The sequence below is a fragment of the Neoarius graeffei genome, chromosome 13, assembly GCF_027579695.1.
Source record: "Neoarius graeffei isolate fNeoGra1 chromosome 13, fNeoGra1.pri, whole genome shotgun sequence".
In the NCBI taxonomy this organism is placed as follows: Eukaryota; Metazoa; Chordata; class Actinopteri; order Siluriformes; family Ariidae; genus Neoarius; species Neoarius graeffei.
The window spans coordinates 31,455,551-31,482,519 of record NC_083581.1 but is presented as its reverse complement, the minus strand read 5'-3'; the positions used below and the strand labels follow the sequence as shown (position 1 = coordinate 31,482,519).

Here is a 26,969-nt window from a genome sequence, read left to right as displayed (position 1 = left end):
TGTGACATGTAGATCTACACTGTCAGCTGTGCTTAGCGTAGGTAAATGAAAATAACTGCTGACCAAACTAGAACAATAAGATCCCTTTTTATTTGCATCCCTCACTGCTATTTCTGCTTAAGGCTATGGTCCTTCTTTCATTTAGGCTACTGAGGCTAATTTACCCAGTTCATTTTTATCCCCCCATCCCAGTATATAATGTGGGGGGATATAGCTAATCGAGCTGTCCGTCTGTAAATATTTTAGTTTCTGGAGCCTAACTCAAACTATTAGGAATTTTTTCACAAAACCTGACAGTTATGTTCAGTGACTATAGGGAGTTGTGCTTTTTGATATTTTGGGATTTCTGTAATTTTTATTTTTTCCGTATTTCCATGGCAACCAATTCAACTTAGGAAAATCTGGAGTGGGGTTTCACATGGGGGTCCGGGGGATGCGTCATGTTCTTTTTGAATTTGAGCCGTTGGGCTTGAGCTCTTACATTCAACATCAAACATGTCTAGACTTTGGCCTGGATTTAGTCTGGGACATTTCAACTGAAAATCTAACAGTCACAATGTTCATCCCAGATATCAATGTCAGATTTTCAACAAAAACAGACAAGACGATGAGACGGATTTTCTTTTTGCGTTTTCTTTCGCTCTTGCAAACAATCATAAAATGCCCTAGGGGTCCACACAAATGGCACCGAGTACACACGTAAAAGAAAAGTGATCACACACTACCAATACTCACAGATTAACTGTCCGTCCACAACCTTTGACATGACAGTTTATACAGTAGCTGCACATGCAGGCATTTTCTTGTACTTTCACCAACTACATAAATAACTTGTCCAGTTTTGTGTAGCTTCCAGTAGTCTAAATGACCGTTCTGCTCCACTGTACGAGTGTTAAGATGGCGGCCAGATGGCTTCACTCTGACGAGCCTATGAGCTCTCCAGATTTTTATATAGAGCTCAGTGGTATTATCACACTCTGAGGAGGGGGGGGGAGTCCTATTTATGGTATGTTAGAAAGTCTAGTTGGAAAGTGATTTTTTATATATATATATATATATATATATATATATATATATATATATATATATATATATATATAAATAATGGTTCCTATTCAGCTTAAAAATGGCAAAGACTGTAAACTCTAGTGACAAGATTAGACAACTGAAAGTCATGTTTCCACATGAACAGAATAGAGGCAAAGTCTTAACTCAATTTAGACAGCATTGTTTAATGCATAAAAGCCAAGACATTCAGCAGCTGTAAGAAAATGTGGGCATACAGCTGAAAGAAACAGCTTTAAATCAAACACTTCCACAGGACAAAGGCATCATAATGTACACAAATGGCTTCATAAACTCATATCCTGCATAAGATGGTAATAAATTAACCAAGAAAGCATACTTTATAATAATGGACTCATAAAACAAGCCTTTCCAATAAGAATGAAGGGACCCATTAAATATTAAACAAAACTTGTAAAATTTAAGAAAATATTTATATATTTGAAATAATACATCAATGCACCCCAATTCCACAATAAAAGCCAACAGATTTACTCCATTTAAAGTATGACATTTTTAGTCTTGGAAAAGAGAAGCAAAAATAACGAACTAATCTTTTGCTTTGCATGTGATTCAAGGAAAGCTAATGCACACCAGATCTGTGGGAGGTATTACAGAGTCTCACAGTAATAGTGCTGTTTCCAGAGCCATTGAGCATTGACCAACTTGGTCCTAGGTCAGTCCCTGCTCTGAAATCAACATGAAAAAGAAAAAATCACCGAGAAATTAAGTAGAAATCCTCACAAGAACTTCGAAAGAATCCATAATCTCTCCTCAGAGGGATATGAAGGAGGATGAAGGACATAAGGAGACGGTGTAAGTATCCAACAATAATAGTGTCAATATCTGCTCATTTATACCATGTGCAAACAAACACCTGCCATATGAGGGCAAAAAAAACAAATGTCTTTTCTTGTCAATTCAGAAAATGCACAGTCATTTTCTTTTATTAGACAACTTGAATGCAACAGTAACACAAAGTTTGGACACACCTAATTCAATGTTTTGTCTTATTAATTAAAAAGACACTTCATGTCTTATAGTAATGATGGATGTCGTTTCTCTTTACTTAGTTGAGTGATTCTTGACATATGAATTACTACAGTTGTGGAATAGGGCTATTTACTGTATTTTTATTATTTATTTGATCTCAAAACACATTAAGGCAGCAAGAAATTGCACTAATTAACTTTTGACGAGACACCTGTTAATTGAAAAGCATTCCAGGCGACTCTCTCGTGAGGCTGGTTAAGATGATGCCAATAGTGTACAAAGCGTCATCAAGGTAAACAGTGGCTGCTTTGAAAAATTTTAAATAGCAAACATTTTTGGTTTAACATTTTTTGTTTACCACATAATTCCCCGATACGTTATTTCATAGCTTTGATGTCTTCAGTATTGTTGTACAATGTAGAAAATAGTCACAATACAGAAAAACCCATGAATGAGTAGGGGTGTCCAAACTTTTTAGTACCACACACACACACACAATTACAGTTTGACTTTCTTGGCATTACTGTTCTTTCATTCATGTGAACCCTTGAACTTCAGAAACAGCAGGTGTCCACAAGTCAAGGGCATTTCTTTGTGAGAATCAAAAAAGCTTATATATTATAACGTTTCAAGAATATTATTTACATTTCAAACGGAGGCATCATTTACTTTTTACAAATCTGCTCTCTCTATACAGTGAGGGATCAAAAGATCTGGTTATACCTGAAAGCAATGATATCCCCCCCATATAAAATATTAAATCCCATTATTAACACTTCAGCAAAAGCAGCTCAAACAGAAGGCAGATTCTGATGCAGTGTGAAAATATTAAAGAGGAACATCAGAAAATTCTCAATGTTTTATAATGAGACATTAACATTCTAGATGCTGCTTCAAGCATCCACCCACACACACACACACACACACCAACAAATCCCTAGCAGGCAACCCCACATGTAATCCTAAAGACTGTGGGTACCATACATCTGTCTGTTTAGCTGTTGGGCAGAATAAAGGTCCCCCCCCCCCTTACAGGATTAAGGAGAACGTGCTAGAACTCCTCATGTACATTACGGGCGTAGTCCATGAACTTACTGCCGGTAAAGTACTCGCTGTATTTAAGGATCTCCTCCAGTTCTAGGTTGTGGTTCTGGTTCTCGTCAGCAACAGCGATCATCTGCTTGGCCTCGTTAAGAGCGTTGTACTCATTCATGGGATCCATGTATTCCTGCAGGAGAGAAAAATGTATTCAAGATGCTGGTTAGACCTGAAAAATCAGGAGCTTAAACCTAGAGGTTTTGGTGTGAAGGGAAAAGTCGACCAACCTCAAGCTCGTCCATGGTGACAATGCCGTTGTGGTTGGCGTCGATGACCTCCTCAAACTCCTTCTTCCTTTCACGAACCCAGTCGTCATCAATGTCCTGGCCCTGCTGGTTCTCCACCGTGCCCATGGGCAGAGAGATGAACTCTGACAGCGTTAGCTGTTTGTCTCCATCTTGATCTGATGGAAAAACACAAGTCGAACAGAAAGCTAAACTTAACACCTAGTTAAAGTGCACCAGCGTTGTCTTTATAGCCCCCGCAGCATGACAAATGACATCATTGGTGATTTGCAACACATGAATGAACCGAATGGCAAAGACTGAGAAAACAGAGTCAGTGGGTAGACGCTGACAATGATACACCGGTAACCTCCGTCATTTCCATAACGGAAGAAGAAATCACCTCTGTTCATGGTCCTTTAACTCTGTCAATGATAGGGGTGGGGTCTTGCCAAGGACCTCACAATACGATACGCGGCACGGTGGTGTAGTGGTTAGCGCTGTCGCCTCACAGCAAGAAGGTCCGGGTTCGAGTCCCGTGGCCAGCGAGGGCCTTTCTGTGCGGAGTTTGCATGTTCTCCCCGTGTCCGCGTGGGTTTCCTCCGGGTGCTCCGGTTTCCCCCACAGTCCAAAGACATGCAGGTTAGGTTAACTGGTGACTCTAAATTGACCGTAGGTGTGAATGTGAATGGTTGTCTGTGTCTATGTGTCAGCCCTGTGATGACCTGGCGACTTGTCCAGGGTGTACCCCGCCTTTCGCCCGTAGTCAGCTGGGATAGGCTCCAGCTTGCCTGCGACCCTGTAGAACAGGATAAAGCGGCTAGAGATAATGAGACAAGATATTGCAATATTCTACATAGTTCACTGAAAAATGTAAAATGCATTATGCATCTTAAAATCCGAGCTGTATGTACATCAGATGATAGTGATAATTCATGGGACAAGCTGAGTCAAAACAATGCAATTTAAATTATCCATGCCATTTTATTGTAACTATAGACCCCTTCACAGTAAACGTCATTCATACGAAAGCAGAAATTGCGCGCGCAGCCTGGACCCAAAAAAGACTCAGAAATGCCTAGTTGTTGTGTTGTCGGGTGTCAGAGTCGTAGCAGTGATGGGATTAAAATGTTCAGAATTCCAGCAGGATCTCACCCATTCCCAAAAAAAAAAAAAAAAAATTTTTTTTTTTTTCGCCGACGTCTATGGCTACAAGCCATCAAACGTGTAGACTGGGATGAAAGCACTATCAAAAATGCAGCACCCACTTCATCACAGGTAAGATCAGGCTATTTATTAAATCTTTTTTATTCTTTCTAGTCTTCGTTTATTGATGTAGCAAAATACTTTGGTAACGTTTGTCTGATTAGCTGGGTCATAGTTACACAATGTAATGAATATTGTTAGCATGTTAACTTAGCTTTGCATGCAATTTTGTTTGTAGGAGAGGTCTCGCTTGACTCAAGCAGTCCAGATTTTGTGCCATCATTATTTGTGTATGCCAAAAATCACAATTTTAAAGCAAGGATGGAAAGGTAAAATTGTGTGCCCTCACTCTAAATTCCAACTTGCGTTGACTGCTCTAACCTAGCTCCCGCCCCGTTCAGTTTCATTTCTGGTCTCTGCCTCTCGCTTTTTACGCAGCTCTGATTTCTCTTAGCTGCACTCTTTACACTATCATTCCTTTCATGCCATTACCTCCTGCAAATTGCTGTTTAGTGTTGGTATTTGCTGTTGTAGCTAAAGCCACATTGCCATCACATCACTGGCATAATTTGATTAAAACAATTTCAGTGTAAAACACGTTCTGTACATGCCCGCACAATCATATGCGTCTAAAGACTTGTAGGCACGAAGTTTTTCGTGGGTGTACACTGAAGTCTTGTCAATAAGGTACGAGTATATATCTGGCCATTATATACCAGGGAACTTACTAACATCGTCCGTCCACTCTTTAATTAAATGCGGATCCGGTAGGTGATGTCCACTTGTTAGAGTTAACTTATTTATGTAGCATTCTCGATCTTGTAACGACAATTGTTTTGCATAATCTGACAGCTCATAATGTCGGTCTATGGGCAGCGCCATTGTTTCTGGGTCCAGGCTGCGCGCGCATCCTGGCAACGGTCGGTTTGTTTACAAACATGTGAAGGGGTCTATACAAGCGCAAGTTACAACATATTTGCAGGAACAACACACTGTCTGAAACACAGTGAAAAGTGCAGTGTGCATCTTAGTCTCCCTGAGCACAATTATGAAAAAGTGCAGTGTGGGTCAGTGTCCACACACTGAAACTGAATTGAAACCTCAGTGAATCACGTTTCTTCTGAACTTAGAGTAAATACTCCAAATAAAATGCAGTGTCTCACACACTAAAATAGAAAATGCAAAATAAAGTGCAGCTTCTTGCCTTTGGCCTTAAATGACAAAATTAAGTTCACAGTTACAGTAAGTCACACATCACTGAAGTAGATGGGAGGACTTTGGCGCTGTCCAGTGTAGTTTGCTTCGGGTCGGGTTTCGGTGGCTCCGACTGAGCTAATATGTCGGGGTGGCGTCGTGCTAAGTAAGTTCGCAAGTTTGTTGTGTTACCTGAATATCTAATTGGAGCGAAACAGGTTTTGCAGAGTGCATACTCTTTGTCCAGCTCACTGTTTTTTTCTCCTTTCCTTTGGAATCCAAAGTACCTCCAAACATCTGCCTTAAAGTTCGGCGGCGTCTCTAGGTTTACGTTAACAGCCATGCTTGCTTGTTTTTTTTTTTTCCCCCTCACTGCAACCACCGGGGGAAAAAAGAGAAGACGAAGAGTGCCTTGCAGTGAGGTAGCGGCACAGTGACACCTTGGAGCGGAGGTGCGGAAGTCGTACTGGATTTACAACCCGTCTGAAACATGATTTATTATTTGAAAAAATATCGATATTCAAATTTTGAGTATCGATATTGAATCGGAAGACAACGTATCGCGATATATCGCCGTATCGATATTTCTGCCCACCCCTAGTCAATGAACTGCGATAGTGACTTGGAAGGAGAAATTCATAACAATAAGGAGAATGTGCTTAAAATTTCACATATTACATGGAGTGTTTGATGTGACAAGTGGGTCCATTTCAGTATTACGAACTATCTAAACACCCCCCAAGGAGCTTGTTATAGTGGTGTTGCAGTGTACACTGCAACAATCAATCCATTTTGTACATTACCAACATAATACTGTTTAGATCACCCAGTACACAGGATGTAGGATATTTTTGTAAGGTCAATAAATGACCTCATAACCTACACCGACACTTTTTTTTTTAAATGCCAGTATTGGGGAAAAGTCTCCGTTTCAAATGGACAAATCGTGATCTTTTAAGCCTTGTTAAAAATTTTCACCTAGATACTCACCTATTTTATGAAAAAGTATCTAAGCATGTCATTCAGCATACAAATGTACAAGTGTCTTGAAATTTAAACTCCTGCAGAAGGGACACAAAACCACAGACCGAAAACAAACGACACTGTACAGTCATGCCTACCCAGGTCTCTGATGATCTCCTTGACCATGTATTTGAGCATGCCTCTGCTGTGCTCTGGATGAAGGAAGGAGAGAAACTCCTCCTCGTTCAGCAGCTGGTCAGCTGGAGGGTTATCCGCCTGGAACCAGCGATCCTTCAGACTTTCCAATATCTCCTGAGCTGTGGAAATACAACACACCAACCCACCTTAATCAAACTACACAAGTGCCACAAGTGGAATCTCCAGAATTATCTGCTTGAGAATTCATGTTTCAATATGGTTTCAATTTTGGACAGTATAACTACACACCTCTCAAGCAAGCTCAGGAACTTGAGCATAAAGAAAAGTGAAGACAGACAATCTCACCATCTGTAAATGCAAGTGATCATTTCACTTACTCTCCTCATCCACTTTAAGATCTTCGTTATTTTTTATCTTCTCGGCTACCTCCTGCTCATTGAAGCCTTTGCTGGCCAAAAACTTCACCCGGTACTCATTCCAGGTCACATGTCCTGAGAGAGGAACGATTCGATTGGATAATGGTTAAAAATCCCAGATTTCCTTCAGCAAGTGGTTGTTTAATTATGACAAAACAATTGGGATCACGAAAATCTTAAAAGGACTATAAAGTTGTCATGAATATATTCAACATATCTGTAATAAATTATGCTGCACTTACATAATCTCAGTAAAGGAACTACTTTATCTCTGTGATAAAGGTACATTTTCAAAGCTGCGTGGTAGAACCTTGTTATTTCAATAGTTAAATATTGGAATATCGTGAAAGTTAATTTTTTGTAAGTTAATTAAAAAAGGTAAACTTTCATATAGTCATTACACATAGTGAAATATTTCAATCCTTTATTGTTTTAATTTTGATGATTATGGCTTATAGCTCATGAAAATCAGAAATCCAGTATCTCAAATTATTAGAGCATTTCATTTCGAGTTTGAGTAAAACAGTATAAATACCGTGCATCTCTCGGTCTAGTTCAGTACACGCAACTACAGTCATGGGGAAGACTGCTGACTTGAGAGTTGTCCTGAAGGCGCTCATCAACACCGTCCACAAGGACGGTAGGCCACAAAAGGTCATTGCTGAAAAGGCTGGTTGGAAAAGGTGCACAAGTAACCGGGATGACCGCAGCCTTGAGAAGATTGTCAAGAAAAGTCGATTCAAAAACTGTCAAGTCAGCAGTCTTCCCCATGATACACTATTTATACCATTTTACACAAACCTGACATATGGCCCTTTTCCACTACCCTTTTTCAGCTCACTTCAGCCCGACACGGCTCGCGTTTCGACTACCAAAAACCAGCACGACTCAGCTCGTTTCAGCCCTGCTTAGCCCCTAAAACTCGCACCGTTTTGGAGTGGGGCTGAAGCGAGCCAAACCGAGCCGAGTGAGTCTGGGGGCGTGAGCAGACACTTCCCTGTGCACTGATTGGTGAGGAGGAGTGTCCTCACATGCCCACACACGCCCCGCGAGCACGCTGGGATCTGTAAACACCGTAAACCCGGAAGAAGAATTACGAATTACGAGAATTTCTGAAGCCTTATGCGCCTCGCCTCATCTATACGCTCTTGCCAGTATCTGTCCGCGTTGTCGGTGACAACAAGCCACAGCACCAAGACCAGCAACACTAACGACTCCATGTCCTCCATGTTTATTGTTTACTATCCGGGTCGTGAGACTACCGCTTAAAAGCTCACTGATGTCACTGTTTGCGCTGCTTAACGACATCACCTGACGTCCACCCACTTTCGCTAACTCCACCCAATGTGTCCACCCACTTCCAGCCAGCACGGTTCAGCGCGGTTGTAGTCGAAATGCAACTCCAACAGCCCCGCTCAGCCCGACTCAGCACGGCACGGCTCAGCCCAACTCAGTCGCGTTTGTAGTGGAAAAGCGGCAATACTGTAATATTTTGAGATACTGGATTTTTGATTTTCATGAGCTATAAGCCATAATCATCAAAATTAAGACAGAAAAGCCTTGAAATATTATTTCACTTCACATCTAATGAATACAGAATATGAAAATTTACCTTTTTGAATGATGGAAAAAAAAAATTCAGTATTACAATATTTTGAGCTGCACGAGTATGTACATCAACATCATAGCTGTTCATATCTGTTGACATTTTCTGTTTGATTCTTGATATCTGCATCTCCTTGATATAAATATCCAAGCTTACCATCTCCATCTGGATCTACAGCATGGAAATTAAGTTTGTTCTCCTTCACCGCCTCTTGGAAATGCTCTTCTGTTTTCTGCATGATCCAACGTTGAAGCTCTTTAGCGCTGATACTTCTGTCCTTATTCAAATCAACTCTACAAAAAAAAAAAAAAAAAAAGGTACATAACATTGAATGCAAAGACACTAAAGACAACATAATTTAGTGGCAGTTTATCCAGATATTGGATTAAAATTGTGCAAGAAAACACCACCACCCTTTGTTGCAGAAAACTTTCTAGTCTGCAAGTTCATCAGACATTTCTTACTTGCTAAAAATTTCAATTAGTTTCTTGCGGTTCTTCCTGGGCTCAGAGTCTTCATCAAACTCCTCCATGTCCTTTCCAAGAAACACTTCTTGATGGAAGTCCTTGTTCAGGTGGCCATCCATTTCCATTTTGACACCGTTTAGGTGATCAGGAGGAAGGATCTCGTTGTCGTCCTTACCGCTGACATGTTTGCTTCTGTGGACTGATATGTTTGCGGGTCGTGCTTGGACATCCATGATCAAAATCACAAACAGGACGCAGAATGCCGCCCCATGGTGCCCTGTCCAAACTCTTCTTGTACAGGACATGACTGCCAACTACACCTCAACTGGACACACTGCAGGTAGAAATCACAATTTTGGTCACAGCAATTATTTATGCATCGAAAACATCATGACACGATTCATCAGCAAAAGGTTAGTTCACTGTTTTTGTCCACTTGTGACCACTGCAAACTTTGAAGAAGGCCTTAATGGTGTCATATCACTGAAAAATCAGTTTAATGGTTATATACACCCTATAATGCCAAAAAAGTATGTGGACACCTGACCGTCACACCCATACTGTATGTGGCTCTTCCCCCAAACTGTTGTTAAAGTTTGAAAAATACTTCAAACTGAGTGTTTTTTTTTGGGGGGGGGTCCTACTACTATGTGGTCTTGGACTTTAAGGTTAGCTTTTGATTTCGTTGTACTTAAGTACAATGACAACTTCTGATTCTGAACAAAATTGTACAGAATGTTTTTGTAAACTGCACCATTAAAATTTCCCTTCACTAGAACCAAGAGGCCCAAACTTGTTCCAGCATGATAATGCCCCTGTTCACAAAGTGAGGTCCATGAAGACAGGATTTGCCAAGGCAGCCCTGTCGATAACTTTTGGGGTAGGGGGCATTTAGAAAAATGAGCAGGAGGTAGACCCAAAGCCAGGGTGATATTTAAAAAATAAATCAACCTAAATAAATAAATAAAATAAATAGGCAGAGGGGGTCCAGGGGTTCTCTCCTGGACAATTCTTAAAATACAGCTGTAAAATAGTGCATTCTTAATGATCCAGAATGCAACATTTTGCATTTCAGAGTAAATAAAAATGTTCTTGAGCTCATGATTTAGGTGGGTCATATGTGAAAAAATAAAATTTATGAAAATGAAAGGAAAGCCTTCGATTTCATGCCAATTTGACCCATTTTCAAGTTTTATAGGTCAATCACGGATGAGCTTGTAGTACATGTGGAATTGCTCGCTACCCACATGATCACTCATAGGAGAGAGCAGGGAGACCTGGGACAAGTTCTGAGCTTTTATAGATTGTGTGAAATTCTTTGCAGGTCACGTCACATTCATATTGCATTATGGAGTATTTACTATACCCTCTTACCACAACATTAGTTTCTCAGCTTGTCAGATGGTGGCACGGTGGTGTAGTGATTAGCACTGTAGCCTCACAGCAAGAAGGTCCGGGTTCGAGTCCCGTGGCCGGCGAGGGCCTTTCTGTGTGGAGTTTGCATGTTCTCCCCGTGTCCGCATGGGTTTCCTCCGGGTGCTCCGGTTTCCCCCACAGTCCAAAGACATGCAGGTTAGGTTAACTGGCGACTCTAAATTGACCGTAGGTGTGAATGAGAGTGTGAATGGTTGTCTATGTGTCAGCCCTGTGATGACCTGGCGACTTGTCCAGGGTGTACCCAGCCTTTCGCCCATAGTCAGCTGGGACAGGCTCCAGTTTGCCTGCGACCCTGTAGAACAGGATAAAGCGGCTGGAGATAACGAGATGAGCTTGTCAGATATACTGGCCTTCAGACTTCACTTTTCTGTCATTACTTTTTGTAGAGAGACGGGGGACATTATGTTGGGAGACTTGGAACAAAAATAAAAATACCTAGGCCTGTGTGTTTAATTTTTATTTATCAAAACGTGTAACATATGAACTGTATGAAAGCACAATGCTGGTACAGCGACAGAAAAATGTCAGTTTATGCAAAACCTGACTTGACAAAACAATTCTATTCTCAAGAAGGAATGAAATAAGATTAACCCTAATGCAGGGCCACACCCACATTTTTAACAATTTTAAACTATATTTGTAAACCACAAGATAAAACCTGGAACATGATGAACTGTCCCAATTCTCCCCATCTGGCCATTTTGAAAATAATAATTTTATATCTCCTTAAATGTTTTTTTTTCAGGACATAAATTAAAAAAAAAATACTATATAAATGGTAACCATTGGCTACATACTTTAATTCGAAACAAATCCCAAATTCACCAGCGTTCATTACACCATAGAATGGAGGTGGAGGCGAAATAGAACGTACTGTACAAGTTTTGGCTGATTAAATATTTACCTGCACAAACCTTACTGCAGTGTCCAGCTTCGTGGCTCCAAAAGTAGTAGGTTACTCTAAGGGGCAACATCTAACTTCTGATGTAATCTAAAACATGATTGGTTGAAATTAATTTATGGGAATAAACTGTTCCAAGTCTCCCCGCTCTCCCCTGTTATACTTGCGGGCCTATACATTATATAGCAAAACACTGCTTGCTTGCCTCTCCTCACTCTAAAACTTGTCCTGGATCTGGAGAAAATCATAAAGACCTGGTCCATTTTTCATGCATAATTTCTTACATGCTAATATCAGTCACTGTGAGACTTGTTCGGTCTTAATTACCTTGTGTTTTGGATCTTTCTGCAATGGTTGATTTGTTAAAGAAGTAATCAGTAATGTTCACTTACCGCGTCGACATATCGGCTGTCCTGGGTCGAACGTGTGGTTTCTTTCGTTTTACTTAGAATTTTACCTGCATAACGAAACCTCGATAAGACCATCATGGAATAAGTTTATAACATTGGTGCTATTTGAGACACCACCACTGCGAGTAGCCAGCAATGGAGCATTTCTGGCCAGCAAAATCGCTGACTGCCTACAGTTATCAACAGGGCTGCCAAGGTTGGAGTGGAAGAACTTGAGTGTCTTGCACAATCCCTGACCTCACTGAACACGTGACACACATGAACTGAAACACTGACTGCAACCCAGGCTTCCTCACCAACATCAGAGTCTGATCTCACTAACACTCTTGCGGCTAAACGAGCACAAATCCCCACAGCCACGTTCGAAAATCTAGTGAAAAGCCTTCCCAGAAAAGTGGAGGTTATTATAACCGTAAAGGGAGGACCAAATCTCGAAGATGATGTTCAACAAGCACATACGGGTGTGATGCATAGGCTTAGCTAGTGAGCCGTGCTTTACACGACTAATTCTCAAAAAACATGGCCATAAATCCCCAAACACGGCCTATAAATTTTATACTAACCCATGCTAACCAAAATTTTATTGTTTTGTGAAGTAATTTTGTGCATTTCTGTGGACATTTTTGTCAACGGTCAGCAGTTTCCCAGGGCGTGCGTGCTTTCCATACATGAAAGTTAAATCGAGAAAATCAAATTTACCACCAAAAATGTAGCGTTCTTATTGGTCAGACTTCGAAACAAGGCTTGAATGGAAGCAAAATACTACAAGTTCTGAGAGCTTCACCCGCGAAGCTCGGCAGGTTTAGAATGAGTAGGTCATGCATTTAGATAAATAGCTTCATGAGCTTATCATACAAGCATGATCAACATATTTGACAGAAACTTTACATTTTTCCTATGTACCCACTGCCAAATAATAATATAGTTTTTAAATGACCAAAATTAGATTAAACATAAAACTTGTCACCTTCCTCAGTCACACTGGAGTCGGCGCGCTGAGAGCCCACTTCCGCATTCATAAAAGACTCTTCACATGGTAACGGCATGATGATCACTTTCACTCTTTCACCAAGACTTACATTATCTTAAAATCATACTTTCATAAACTACCATTAATATACATATTGAGGCACTGCCTAAAAGCGGAGCTCCTATCTGTTTCTGGGTTGTAGAATTTTCTTATCATAGCCAACCTCTTGTTTTATTTTCTTTACCGTTATAGTTACTATACGGTTTCCTTATGTTGTATAAAACATACACAGAAAGAGAATAGCTCTGGCCTGATGAGTAGAGTCAGGGCAGTGATTTTATTTACAAATTCAATTTCACCAGTGCTGAGACAAGAATAAAAAAATTTGAAAAATATCATATTGAAAACAAAATATAATACAATGAATACACTGCCTGGTACGAAAACCCGGGATAAAAACCCAGTGGGATTAAAAATTCCTGGGAACGTGCTCCTCGTTCGAATGCAGCGCATGTAGTGCTGAGGATTACAGCTTTGACTTTGAAAGAAAGAAAAAAGAAAGCAAGCACAACTTTATTCATCACACACTTGTGAAATTTCCTCTCTGCATTTAACCCATCTGAAGCAGTGAACACACACATGCGCACACACACGTGAGCAATGAGCGCACACACACACACCCAGAGCATTGGGCAGCCACGCTAACAGCGCCCGGGGAGCAGTTGGGAGTTCGGTGCCTCGCAACTCCCAACTAGGGCTGCGTACCGGTACTGTACCGTGAAAATCGATTCAGTACAGGTCCAAAATACTGGATCATGAAGTACCGGTACTGTACCGATATAAATTTACACCAAGTATCTGCTTATTTTGTGACTGAAGATGCGTAAATCCTACCACAAAGACGAAAATTTAGCACTGGAAAAGACGTAAAATGCCGCGCTGAAACTTGAAATCAGAGCCATCTTTGATTTGAGATCCTCTCGTCACAGTCTCACGAGACATTGCGAGAGCTTGGCTGATCCAGCATTCTGATTGGTCAAAAAGACTCAAAAGCAGGTCAGCCATTTTTCCTTTGCTGGCATTGGCAGCCTTTGTTGCTTTGTGTAATTTTGCCGCGCAAGTTAAAGGCCGCAGACTGCGCGTAGTCTGTAGTACCCTAGTGTAGTCACTTCTCGCTGTGAGACAACTTATGACTTTTTGTCCCAAGTTAACTATAGGGTGACTGAGAAGTGAGGTAGGAAACCTAGTTATGTTCGGTTTTCTTTGAATAAAGATACTGACAAGTTGTCAACAGTTTATTAATGTTTCTGTCATTATTGAAGAAGTTCAGAAGAATTTGTCAAATTGTTCAGGTACAGGTCCGGACCTGTACCTAAACCTCTGTACCGGTACCTGATGTTACGTTTAGTTACGCAGCCCTACTCCCAACCTAACCTGCATGTCTTTGGATCGTGGGGGAAACTGGAGCACCCAGAGGAAACCAACACGGGGGGAACATGCAAACTCCACACAGAAAGGCCCTTGCCGGCCGCTGGGTTCGAACCCATTACCTTCTTGCTGTGAGGCAACCGTGCTAACCACTACACCACCGTGCCGCCGAAGACGATAGAGGTTTTGTTAAAATGAGGAAATATTTAAAACACTCAGCATCAGCATTATCAACAGACTAATATTAAGAAATTGTGTTATGAAACTAGAAAGACCATTAAAGACTTTTCTAGAGTTATAGTTTGTTCGTAAAAGATCAACTTTTTTTTTTTTTTTTAAAGAAGTGTGCACGTTTTGCACGAAGGTCTCAGGTCATTATTACACAGTTATCAAAATGAATAACGCACGTAATTACAGTATATTGAGACAGAATTAACTCATCAGAAAACCATCAGAAAACAACTCGATGGGTTACTCACTACTCAGTTGTTGGGTTTCCTGTGGTGACAGGCACACACGCACAGGACCGAAACCATCAGAAAACAACTCGATGGGTTTCTTTATGTATCCACACTCTATGCCTATGGGGCTCTGCCCACGCCGCTATGATTGAATTTTTTGTATTGTTTACAGCAGCCTCTCTCAACCGGGGTGCCGTCTGGCTTCATTAGGGGTTCCGCCAAAAAATTATACATTCTAACATTGAAATAAATAAAATGAATTAAAATTCCAAAAAAACGATAGTTACACTAATGCAGGTTCATCGCCACCTCATGCATCATCAAAATTTGTCTCATGGCCCCTTTCCCATGTCACAACGTCACTGCCGGGGTCAGCGTGACTGCGTAATAATTAGCCTGCAGGTTGTTGTTTTTTCATTGCCGCGAAAAGCATTACTGGTATGAGGGTGTTGCGTGTCATGAAGAGTAAAGAACAAGCATGGACCGGTTTTTGAAAAGAAAGGCTCCAGACTTTACAGTATTTACATTTCAAGTAACTAGTAACTACAGGAAAATTTCCTTTCATTTGTAACTTAACTTCACTTATTTTTACCTCCTGTTTATTGCACTTTTTAAACAGAATCAACATTATTCCTAACATTGTGATGTAACATTTGCATTATGTATATTTTGTAAAATTAAAACCTGTTAAAGGAATTTATTATTTTCAGTTGTATATATTTCATAATATAAAAAAAATCTTCAGAGTGGGCTGAATCTCATTTATCATCTTTGTTGCATATAGTAAAGATGTATGCTGTGGAATAGGACTTGATTACAGCAATTTGTATCTTGGTTTTTTTTTTTTTTGTCTTAAGCGCACTAGAAATTATTTAAAGTGCACCCGACACCAAAAAACATGTTAATTTCCGCCATATTGAGTTGAATAAAATGACAGATTTACTTCACACATCGCGCGACAGAATAATAAGAAACATGGTTTTGAATGGCCCACCACGCGGATAAATCGAGATCACGGCGAGCCAACCCATGGCCGAGGAAGAAGGCGGATATGACGTCACATGCAGAACCGCTGACAGACATTTCAGCTTCTCGTTGTTCACCAGTGCTTTGCAAGTGAATATTTTTGCGTCTTAGTCGTTTATTTTGGTGAATATGCCTGCTCGTTGTGTGGCTGGATTTTGCTCCAACCCCAGGGGAGCCGGGTATAGTCTGTATACCTTTCCCAAGGATCCCATCAGACTCGAAGAGTGGGCAAAATAAGTGCGCCGGACACGGGAACTGTTTGTGTAAGTATCAATATTTATAACAACAAAATGATATTTTCATTTGAAAACAGACCGTATCTTGGGAGGAAATGATGTCAGGATAGCTTTGTGCATAAAATCAGTCTATCATCTAAAATTTCCAATCACCGACGATATTAGCGTAAAGTAGGAATTTCATGAACGTGACCAGATTGAATGAAGTATGAGGTTTTATTTACATGTAGTATACAGAGCCTTTGGTCACGAAAATATAATGAAAGATACTCCCAAATTATTATATGCAGTAATCCTGTTATATCATCACACATTACAGATTGAATGAAGTCTGAGGTATTATTCACATGTACAACCCCGATTCCAAAAAAGTTGGGACAAAGTACAAATTGTAAATAAAAACGGAATGCAATGATGTGGAAGTTTCAAAATTCCATATTTTATTTGGAATAGAACATAGATGACATATCAAATGTTTAAACTGAGAAAATGTATAATTTAAAGAGGAAAAATGAGGTGATTTTAAATTTCATGACAACAACACATCTCAAAAAAGTTGGGACAAGGCCATGTTTACCACTGTGAGACATCCCCTTTTCTCTTTACAACAGTCTAAACGTCTGGGGACTGAGGAGACAAGTTGCTCAAGTTTAGGGATAGGAATGTTAACCTATTCTTGTCTAATGTAGGATTCTAGTTGCTCAACTGTCTTAGGTCTTTTTTGTCGTATCTTCCGTTTTATGATGCGCCAAATGTTTTCTATGGGTGAAAGATCTGGACTGCAGGCTGGCCAGTTCAGTACCCGGACCCTTCTTCTACACAGCCATGATGCTGTAATTGATGCAGTATGTGGTTTGGCATTGTCATGTTGGAAAATGCAAGGTCTTCCCTGAAAGAGACGTCGTCTGGATGGGAGCATATGTTGCTCTAGAACCTGGATATACCTTTCAGCATTGATGGTGTCTTTCCAGATGTGTAAGCTGCCCATGCCGCACGCACTAATGCAACCCCATACCATCAGAGATGCAGGCTTCTGAACTGAGTGCTGATAACAACTTGGGTCGTCCTTCTCCTCTTTAGTCTGAATGACACGGCGTCCCTGATTTCCATAAAGAACTTCAAATTTTGATTCGTCTGACCACAGAACAGTTTTCCACTTTGCCACAGTCCATTTTAAATGAGCCTTGGCCCAGAGAAGATGTCTGCGCTTCTGGATCATGTTTAGATACGGCTTCTTCTTTGAACTATAGAGTTTTAGCTGGCAACGGCGGATGGCACGGTGAATTGTGTTCACAGATAATGTTCTCTGGAAATATTCCTGAGCCCATTTTGTGATTTCCAATACAGAAGCATGCCTGTATGTGATGCAGTGCCGTCTAAGGGCCCGAAGATCACGGGCACCCAGTATGGTTTTCCGGCCTTGACCCTTACGCACAGAGATTCTTCCAGATTCACTGAATCTTTTGATGATATTATGCACTGTAGATGATGATATGTTCAAACTCTTTGCAATTTTACACTGTCGAACTCCTTTCTGATATTGCTCCACTATTTGTCGGTGCAGAATTAGGGGGATTGGTGATCCTCTTCCCATCTTTACTTCTGAGAGCCGCTGCCACTCCAAGATGCTCTTTTTATACCCACTCATGTTAATGACCTATTGCCAATTGACCTAATGAGTTGCAATTTGGTCCTCCAGCTGTTCCTTTTTTGTACCTTTAACTTTTCCAGCCTCTTATTGCCCCTGTCCCAACTTTGAGATGTGTTGCTGTCATGAAATTTCAAATGAGCCAATATTTGGCATGAAATTTCAAAATGTCTCACTTTCGACATTTGATATGTTGTCTATGTTCTATTATGAATACAATATCAGTTTTTGAGATTTGTAAATTATTGCATTCCATTTTTATTTACAATTTGTACTTTGTCCCAACTTTTTTGGAATCGGGGTTGTACATAATATTATAGTATACAGAGTTCAGCAAAGTTGGAAAGATATTGGCAGATTCGAACTTCCGGGATCAATAACTCTTAAGTGAAAATTGTTAAAACACGCATATTTTCAACCGTAGTAAGATAGACAACGAGCCACAACCTAACTTTCATCAAAACGAGCCATCCTCGGCGCCACACCAACATTAGTGTTGACGAGCAGCGCGCAGGGACCGTCTACAAAGTGCAACACCGAAAAGAGACATTACAAAAAATATTCAATAACTTCACTATGATACAGTGTAGTGTCACCAAACTCGCTACACACTTCATTGATCTCCTACAGATTACACTACAACACCTATTTGGACAAATAATGCATTGGTCATAATTTCTGGGAATTTTTAATAGGAATATTAATCAATAACTTCACTATGATGCAGTGTCATGTCACCAAACTCACTACACACTTCATTGGTCTCCTACATATTACACTACAACACTTGGTTTGAAAGAAAGGCATTTTTCATAATTTCTGGGAATTTTTATCAGGAATATTAATCAATAACTTCACTATGATACAAGTGCTGTAGTGTAATCTGTAGGGGATCAATGAAGTGTGTAGTGAGTTTGGTGACACTACACTGTATCACAGTGAAGTTATTGAATATTTTTTGTAATGTCTCTTTTTGGTGTTGCACTTTGTAGACAGTCCCTGCGCGCTGCTCGTCAACACTAATGTTGTTGGTGTCAGGCCCGGCGCCAGAATTGAAATATTCAGGGGGCGATCAGTTTATCAGAGGGGGCGGTGTTAAAAAAAAAAAAAAAAAAACGCTCCAAATGGGACGTGCCTTTGAGCGTGCATAATGGGTGCGCTTGTATTATTTCATATGCTTGTGTATTTTCAATATATTTAGGCTACACCTCTGTAAGAGAATACAGAGCAAGTAATAAGAGTTTTTTTTTTTATTTGAATGTATAGGCCCATGAGCTCCTGTCCTGCATTGTCAAAACTGAGCCAACAAATGATCTGAGCCAGGCAGGAGACAGCTCCACATAGCACTCCATCATGAGCGTAAACAACACAGCGCAAAATGACAGTTACACAACGGGTCAATGATCAACCTCTTCATTTAAACAATATGAATAAACACTTTTATCTCACCATAATTAGTCCATATCTTCACATAAAATACTGTGTGGGACTGGAAGGATATGCTAGCCTACCTCAGAAGAGTTGAAGCCTTCGGTTGGATGTCGTGTTGAATCTTCTGAGAAGGACATCTCGCCACTCTCCGTTAAATCTCCTGGTTAGGTCATTCTCAAATGCCAGCCTTATCAACCTATCAAATTGCTTTGAACAACTGCCATTTCAGTTTGTTTTAAAAGTAATTAATTTAGTTTATTTGTTAAATATTTGATATTATTGAATAGTTTAGGCCAGGGATTTTCAAAGTGTGGGAGAGTCAGCCCCCCCTCGGAGAGCAAATAAACAACAGCGCCCCCCCCCACAATTTTTTTTGTTGCTATTCTTAATGTTCCATTCGTATTTTTAAAAAATGGTTGTTGTACACATTTTTCTTTTTTTCTTTTTCACATTTTAAACATCTGTGCTTTTTAAAACATCTTTTTTTTTACACATTTTAAACATCTCATAGCATCGTTAGCTAGCACCTCTTGGCAGACAACACACTGTGGCAGTGGAGCATCTTCAGATCCAGTCCATGAAAATCCAAACTTTAAATAATCGTGGTCATACTTCCTTTTTTTCCAGTCCCCCCAGGATTCTGCGGGCCTTTTTTGTGATTGTTGTGGGCTAAAATGTCTGATGTTGCGGGGGTTTTCCAAAAAAATTGCGATGAAAGTTGCAGTGTTTAGGTTTTTGTTGCGATTACATTGCGGGAGGAAGTGAAAGTTGCGAGAAATTGTTGTGATTTTCTCTTTTTGTGATTAAAATTGAGTGATATGTTAAATATTAAGTTATTACTGAAAAACTATTGATTAAAAAACAAAGACACTGAGAAATGGTCCTATAAACAACTTTACCAATACAAAAGATTACCAGGACTACAAAAATGCAGAAAAATAGGCTTTACTTATCCAAATGCACCTGCTGGTTCAAAAGTTAAAGTGCAGAGAACCTCACAGCACAACATGAAGTTACCTTAAAATATAATATAAATGCCTCAGCTTTCACGTAAGAAAAAAAAAAAAACTATTAATACTAGTACTGTGTGCAGGCAGTCTCTCCTGAAGACTAAATTAAACAATAATTTTAAACTAATAAAATAAATGGCTCAGGCTTCATAGAAGAAAAAAAACAATTTGAACAGAATCTCACAGTATGATGCTGAAGCTGCCTAAACAATGGAAAATAAAATACCATTTTGGCAAAAATGTTGGCATCCATTAATTTCTTGTATTAAGTAAAAAAATAAATAAATAAAGTGCACACAGTGCTTCACTGTAAACATCACACACTTTCAGTAACAGAATTTAAGCCTATATAAACACTGACTCGCACATCATGCAATGTTGCCAGATACTGCTGACGTTTTCCAGTCCAAAATATGTTCAAAACCCGCCAAAATGCACTTAAAACTAATCTGGCAACACTGTGCGCATGCTGCTTCTCTTGAACGTAAACACGGAAGTAAGGCGGAAGGTAGTTTGTCGACGTCACCTCAAGACGACGCCAACGATTGGTCAAATTTGCGGGAAAGTTGCGATGATTGGATATAATTGTAACACCGCCCTGAATTCGCGGGGATTGGTTGAATTTGCGCTGAAGTTGCAAATCGCAACATCCTGGAGGCTCTGGGTTTTTTTGCTTGGCCCAAACTCTGTCTCCTCACTCACTGTAGCTTTAGGTACTAAAAATCGATCCATTTTGTCTCTGGTAAAGGCTCCTCACGTTGCGCCCCCCCCGAAGAACTCTGGTGCCCCCCAGGGGGGGCGCGCCCCACACTTTGAAAAGCCCTGGTTTAGGCTACTATTTTGCAGTATTTCATTGTTATTATTATAATTTTTTTTTCCAACTCTTGCAACTGAGGGGGCGGGGTGGTTGACTTGAGGGGGTGTCGCCCCCAAACGCCCCCTCGTAGCGCCGGGCTTGGTTGGTTTGGCTCCGAGGATGGCTCGTTTTGATGAAAGTTAGGTTGTAGCTCGTTGTCTATCTTACTACGGTTGAAAATATGTGTGTTTTGTGTTTTAACAATGTTTCACTTAAGAGTTACTGATCCCGGAAGTTCGACTCTGCCAATATCTTTCCAACTTTACTGAACTGTATACTGAGCCTTTGGTCACGAAAATATAATGAAAGATACTCCAAAATATTTATTATATGTAGTAATCCCGTTATATTGTCACAAATTACAGATTGAATGAAGTCTGAGGTATTATTCACATGTATTCTGTGTCTGAGTCGGAAATCTCGCCTTCTGCAGGCAAATCGTCCAGATACGGCTCAAAACGATAAGGCAAAATGCCACCCACTGCTTCGTCTTCATGTAATCTGACATGTCCAGTGTCAACCTCAAAAAGGGCCTCAGTTTTTGAAGACTGGTCAGAAAATCGCTCTGTTTCGTCGGCCATAGCTGCCTTGAAGGCCGAGCAGTCGTTCTGCATGTGACGTCACGGCAAATATGGCGGACACTGACAGCGGCTTGGTGCTTTGGCCAGATTGATGCAGCTGCGCACAAAGAGTTTCGTTCTGTTGGTGGTTAGTTCTATCATGAAAGTGTTCAGTGGTGTTTGTAGTTTTATTACAGAAACCTATTTTAGAGCATAATTTTGCTGTCAGGTGCACTTTAAGGTTTCTGCTTTTATTGCAGGAATTTGTAGAAGATGATTTTATTGATAAAATTGCAGTGATTTGTAAAGTCCTGGTTAATGAATAAGAAACTAAACTTAAACTTTGTTATAACATTTTATTCAGTTAGTAAATAAAGTGTTAAATGTCTAATAAAATATAATTCACACTTAAAATTAATGCTTTCTTTCATTTCTTTTTAAGGCTGAATTGCAGCTCCAGAAGTCACCAGATTGCACCAAAAAAGATGACATTTTCAAAAATTAAAAAAAAAAAGTTTGCTGAAATTAAATACATTAAGTTTTCGCTTTGTGCAATAATATGTTTCTAAAACTTCTTTCTTCTGTTTAGATCGGTGAATTGATCATTAGTATTCATGTAAAAGTCTGGCCACTGCAATAGAAAATTTTAAAGAGCTACTACATAAAGTAAATCCATTTTAATGAGTTACTTTAGTCAGTGAACTTTGACCCCACTGACAACACCAGAGCACTGTCAAGCAATCGGAAAACAGACGTTTTCACACCTGTGAATCTACTGAACTGTTATAAAGCTGTTACGAAAAGGTCAAATAAACTGACAAGCATGGTTGAATTTATTCTGTCCAAATGTTTTGCAAATTGTTAAATTCCATGAATTCATTGTCTTTTATATCCAACTGTCAGAAATGAGTTTATATTTTATAAAACAATCATAACATTGACGTATATTGAATTGTACTGTTGGTAAATGCCTGATGCAGGACAGTGCAACGTTGACAACATTCTCTTTGGATCTTAAAAATTCGGACAGATGTTTACCTAAAATTAGCACAGAACAAACGAGACAGACAAGTTTTACAGTTTAGTTTGTTTGTTTTCAATAAGACACAAGCTGCCACTGCAGATCACTGCGATTTCCATCCAGATTGTTATCACACAAGTGCGCACAATAGGTGGTAATGTATAAAATGCGGGTTACATGTAACCTGACAGATGTAAAGTCAGGCTGTGTTACGTGACTTAGTTATTCTGAAGAAAAGATTCTCGAATCTTAATTCATTATCTATCCCGCTTATCCTTTATGGTCGCTGGGGAAGTTGGAGCCAAGCCCAGCTGACTGTAGGTGAGAGGTGGAGTATATCCTGGAGAGGTCACCAATCTATCACAAGGCTACTCATTATAAGGCCACAATTTTGACCCCCATGCCCTCTATATATAGTTCTAAAACAAATTATGAGCAACTTGTCAATTTCCCTTATAAACCACACTAACTTGAGTGAAACACATGGTTTCATGTGCATTTTTAAAACTATTCCTAAAAATAATTCCCCCCCATCTTTAAATCAAGAGCATGGTCTTTCAATTTGAGAGCCGTGTTTAATTTCACATTCAGATCTTGCAATGTTTTCCCTCAAATCCTGCCCTCTGCCTCAAACAGCCCAGGGCCTTATTACCCATGTCACTTGTTTTCTTGTTGGATTTTTGGAGTTAACACATATACCAGTGTCCATATTTATTTTCCTATAATAGCTACATAACATATTGGCACATTGAACCCTGAAAAACAGTAACCCACCTGTAAGCAAAGCAAACACACCCAAGGAGGCAATGATGACTTCATTGGTCATCATACCTTGCATTATACTGGTTGGTGAGTTTTGATACAGTGGCTTCACTATGCTGCTTTTCCACTACAAACGCGGCTGAGTCGGGCTGAGCCGTGCCGTGTCGAGCTGAGTGGGGCAGTTGGAGTTGCATTTCGACTACAACCGCGCTGAACCGTGCTGGCTGGAAGTGGGTGGACACATGGGTGGAGTTAGCGAAAGTGGGTGGACATCACGTGATGTCGTTAAGCAGCGCAAACAGTGACATCAGTGAGCTTTTAAGCGGTAGTCTCATGACCCGAATAGTAAACAATACACATGGAGGACATGGAGTCGTTAGTGTTGTTGGTCTTGGTGCTGTGGCTTGTTGTCACCGACAACACCAACAGATACTGGCAACAGCGTATAGATGAGGCGAGGCGCATAAGGCTTCAGAAATTCTCGTAATTCTTCTTCTTCCGGGTTTACGGTGTTTACAGATCCCAGCGTGCTCGCGGGGCGTGTGGGCATGTGAGGACACGCCTCACCAATCAGTGCACAGGGGAGTGTCTGCTCACGCCCCCAGCCTCACTCGGCACGGTTTGGCTCGCTTCAGCCCCACTCCAAAACGGTGCGAGTTTTAAGGGCTAAGCAGGGCTGAAGCGAGCTGAGTCGTGCTGTTTTTTGGTAGTCGAAGCGCGAGCCGTGTCGGGCTGAAGTGAGCTGAAGTGAGCTGAAAAAGGGTAGTGGAAAAGGGCCATAAAATTCAATAGAGTGCAGAAACCTGAGCAGAAGATTTGCGCGTGCACAAAAGCACTCCAAGTTCAAGCAGGGACTAATTGAGAGAAGGAAAACATTGCAAGATCTGAACATGAAGTGAATAATCATGTAACAACAGATCATGCGACAATAAACCATAACTTATTATTCGACTCGCTGAAAGGAAAAATGGATCCCGATTATCATCAGGCTGTGAAACCTTACTTTTTCCTAACTGCAATTGCATTGTTTAGACAGCAGACGGTGCAATAATGTACAACAGCAGGAATGCACGACTTTACCCTGGACCGAAGTAACACAGCTCTAATGCTGGTCTTTTTACAGACTGCTGAAAACTAAAGGGAAGACTAGAAAAGGAGGTAGTTTTCTGTTCAAATCTGACTACAGCCTTCACAAATATTCATACAAGTTTATTCAGAAAAGGCCTGTGTGTTATCTTTTAATGGTGTTAATAAAAAGGGATATTTTAGTTAACAGGCTATTATATTTTACTACAACCTTTATAAATGTGGGTAAATTATTGTTGGTTAAGAAAATGAAAGAAAAGGGGTTTTCACTAATTTAGCAAAAGGAATATTTAAGTTGATAAAAAAATAGAATACATATTGATTTTTTTGGTCATAAAATTCTCTTCATTTAATATTTCTCAAAATTATCGTGGGAAAAATCAAATTGAATTGAATGAATTGTTACATGCCTAGAAATGAATAAATACAGCTCTCAAACTGAAATACCACACTCTCGACTAAAAGATATTATAAAAGTTTCTACATTACTACACTGTATTCATGAACTTGTACATATTCACTCCTATCCCAGATTATAAGTATATTACTGAGGATTTTACAAAATATATATACGTTTGTTATTGTTGGATTTAAATCAAGTTTTGTACTGAAAAATGGCATAAAGTTGTGAGAAGATAGCTGTTAATGAGCTATCTGCATGCTCTTGCGACAAGGCTTTCGCAGATAGCTTTTCGCAGACAATTGTAATTTATTGTTGAGCGGGGAGTAATAGGCGTGCGCGATGTTATTCACCGCCACAACGCAAGGGGGCGCGAAGTCGCTAGGAGTAGTTGGTGGGTGTGGTTAGTGGAATGTTTATCCTCCGGTTACTTATAATGACTAGAACTTTTTTTTTTTTATAATGACTAGAACTGGAGTCGTATAGATGTACGTACTTCCTCAATCAACCGCTCTTCGTGCTGCTCCATCTTCACTCGTGTTTTTAAAAATGCCGGTCGTGAAAACAAACCAAACCGGGAAAGTAGGGAAGCGGAAGTGCGTGTACAGCGGATGTAGAGTGGACCAATCAGAGCCCTCTTGTCTGCGGCTCTGTCTGCGAGGCTTCTGCAGTGGTCACAATTTTTGGGAGGTGCGCGCAGAGTGCCTGCAAAGGTGGGGGGGCTACGCAGACACTGTCTGCGACACTATCTGCGAGAACTGGGTTGTCAGCATAAATTGGCCTTAAAAGCCGGCCAGGGTGTGGGACATACTTACTAAAGAGCATTTAATTGGATGAACACGAGACTAGTACAGGATGAGTCATCAAAAAAAGTAAATTAAAAAAAAAAAAAAATCAATCCTATTCCAGGAAGGGACAAGTTATACATTTAAAATCAGAATCTCTGAGAGAGAGAGAGAGAATATATAAATAACTAAGGGACAAATTATTTTTAAAAAGTGCTGAAATAAATTGATTTCAAGAGCTAATTTAATAATAATAATAATAATAATAATAATAATAATAAATAATCTACCAAGAATATAGTCTTAAAACAAAAATTAAATGGGATTTTTGTTTTTTTTCACCATGAAAGAAGGCTCGTAACTAATTTGCATCGTCACTAAACATACATATAAACATAATTAAACACCGTCATACTTTTACAAACAGTCCACTTTTACACTGGAAAATAATCCGTTTTGATCTGAAATGAACCCCCCATACACACACACACTTAACCAAGTTACCTGCTAACTATGCTAGCTAAAACAGCGGTCTTGTTTTAGCCTGCTAACGTTAAACAGCGTAACCTTACAATTACTAGTGCAGCACTATTATTAGCCAGAAGTTTAAGAAAATAAAAAGTTAAAGGATAAAATACACCCAGTATGCAAGCACTTTCAGTTCAATAATATTAGCCGGTCAGCTAAAGGCTAGCTCGGGTCCTCATTAGCACTGGCTGGGGAAACTCACCTGTTAGCCGCGAGCTTCCCTCAGGATACCGAATGTTCGCGAGACCGAAGGGAGTCAACGGACCGTTTCTTTAACGGTGAAGCAGAAATAGAGCGGTGAAAGCGAGAAGTGGCAGCCTTCCTCCCGTCCGCAGTGGGAAGTTCACAGATGGGCGAGTTCCTGTTGACGTGGCTAACAGCGGCTCGCGCTCGGACCAATGGCTGAAAAACACACGCGCATGGAAAGCACCTCCTTCTGAATGTTATAGCGACAACGGCCCTGTCCCAAATACACCCTTCCTCCCTACATAACCGCCCTTTGTTGAATAGAACACAAGGACTTCTACACCCTGCGTGAGTGGACTACATGTCGATTAGGGAGCGATTTGGGCTGTAACAATAACCACAATTATTTATTTCTTTATTTAGATTAGATTAGATT

At 40.2% G+C, this 26,969-nt stretch overlaps 1 protein-coding gene across 1 annotated transcript; it reads right to left on the bottom strand.

Annotated features, from left to right (window-relative positions):
• Positions 1 to 1,212: 1,212 nt before the first annotated feature.
• sdf4 (stromal cell derived factor 4) lies at positions 1,213 to 26,767 on the bottom strand. Its single transcript, XM_060937509.1, has 7 exons — positions 26,550 to 26,767; positions 9,389 to 9,725; positions 9,081 to 9,217; positions 7,280 to 7,393; positions 6,902 to 7,060; positions 3,384 to 3,559; positions 1,213 to 3,286 (listed from the first exon to the last, which is right to left on the bottom strand). Exons 2-7 carry the CDS (start codon positions 9,694 to 9,696, stop codon positions 3,110 to 3,112), a joined length of 1,071 nt encoding a protein of 356 aa, XP_060793492.1. The 5' UTR covers positions 9,697 to 9,725; positions 26,550 to 26,767; the 3' UTR covers positions 1,213 to 3,109.
• Positions 26,768 to 26,969: the final 202 nt, after the last annotated feature.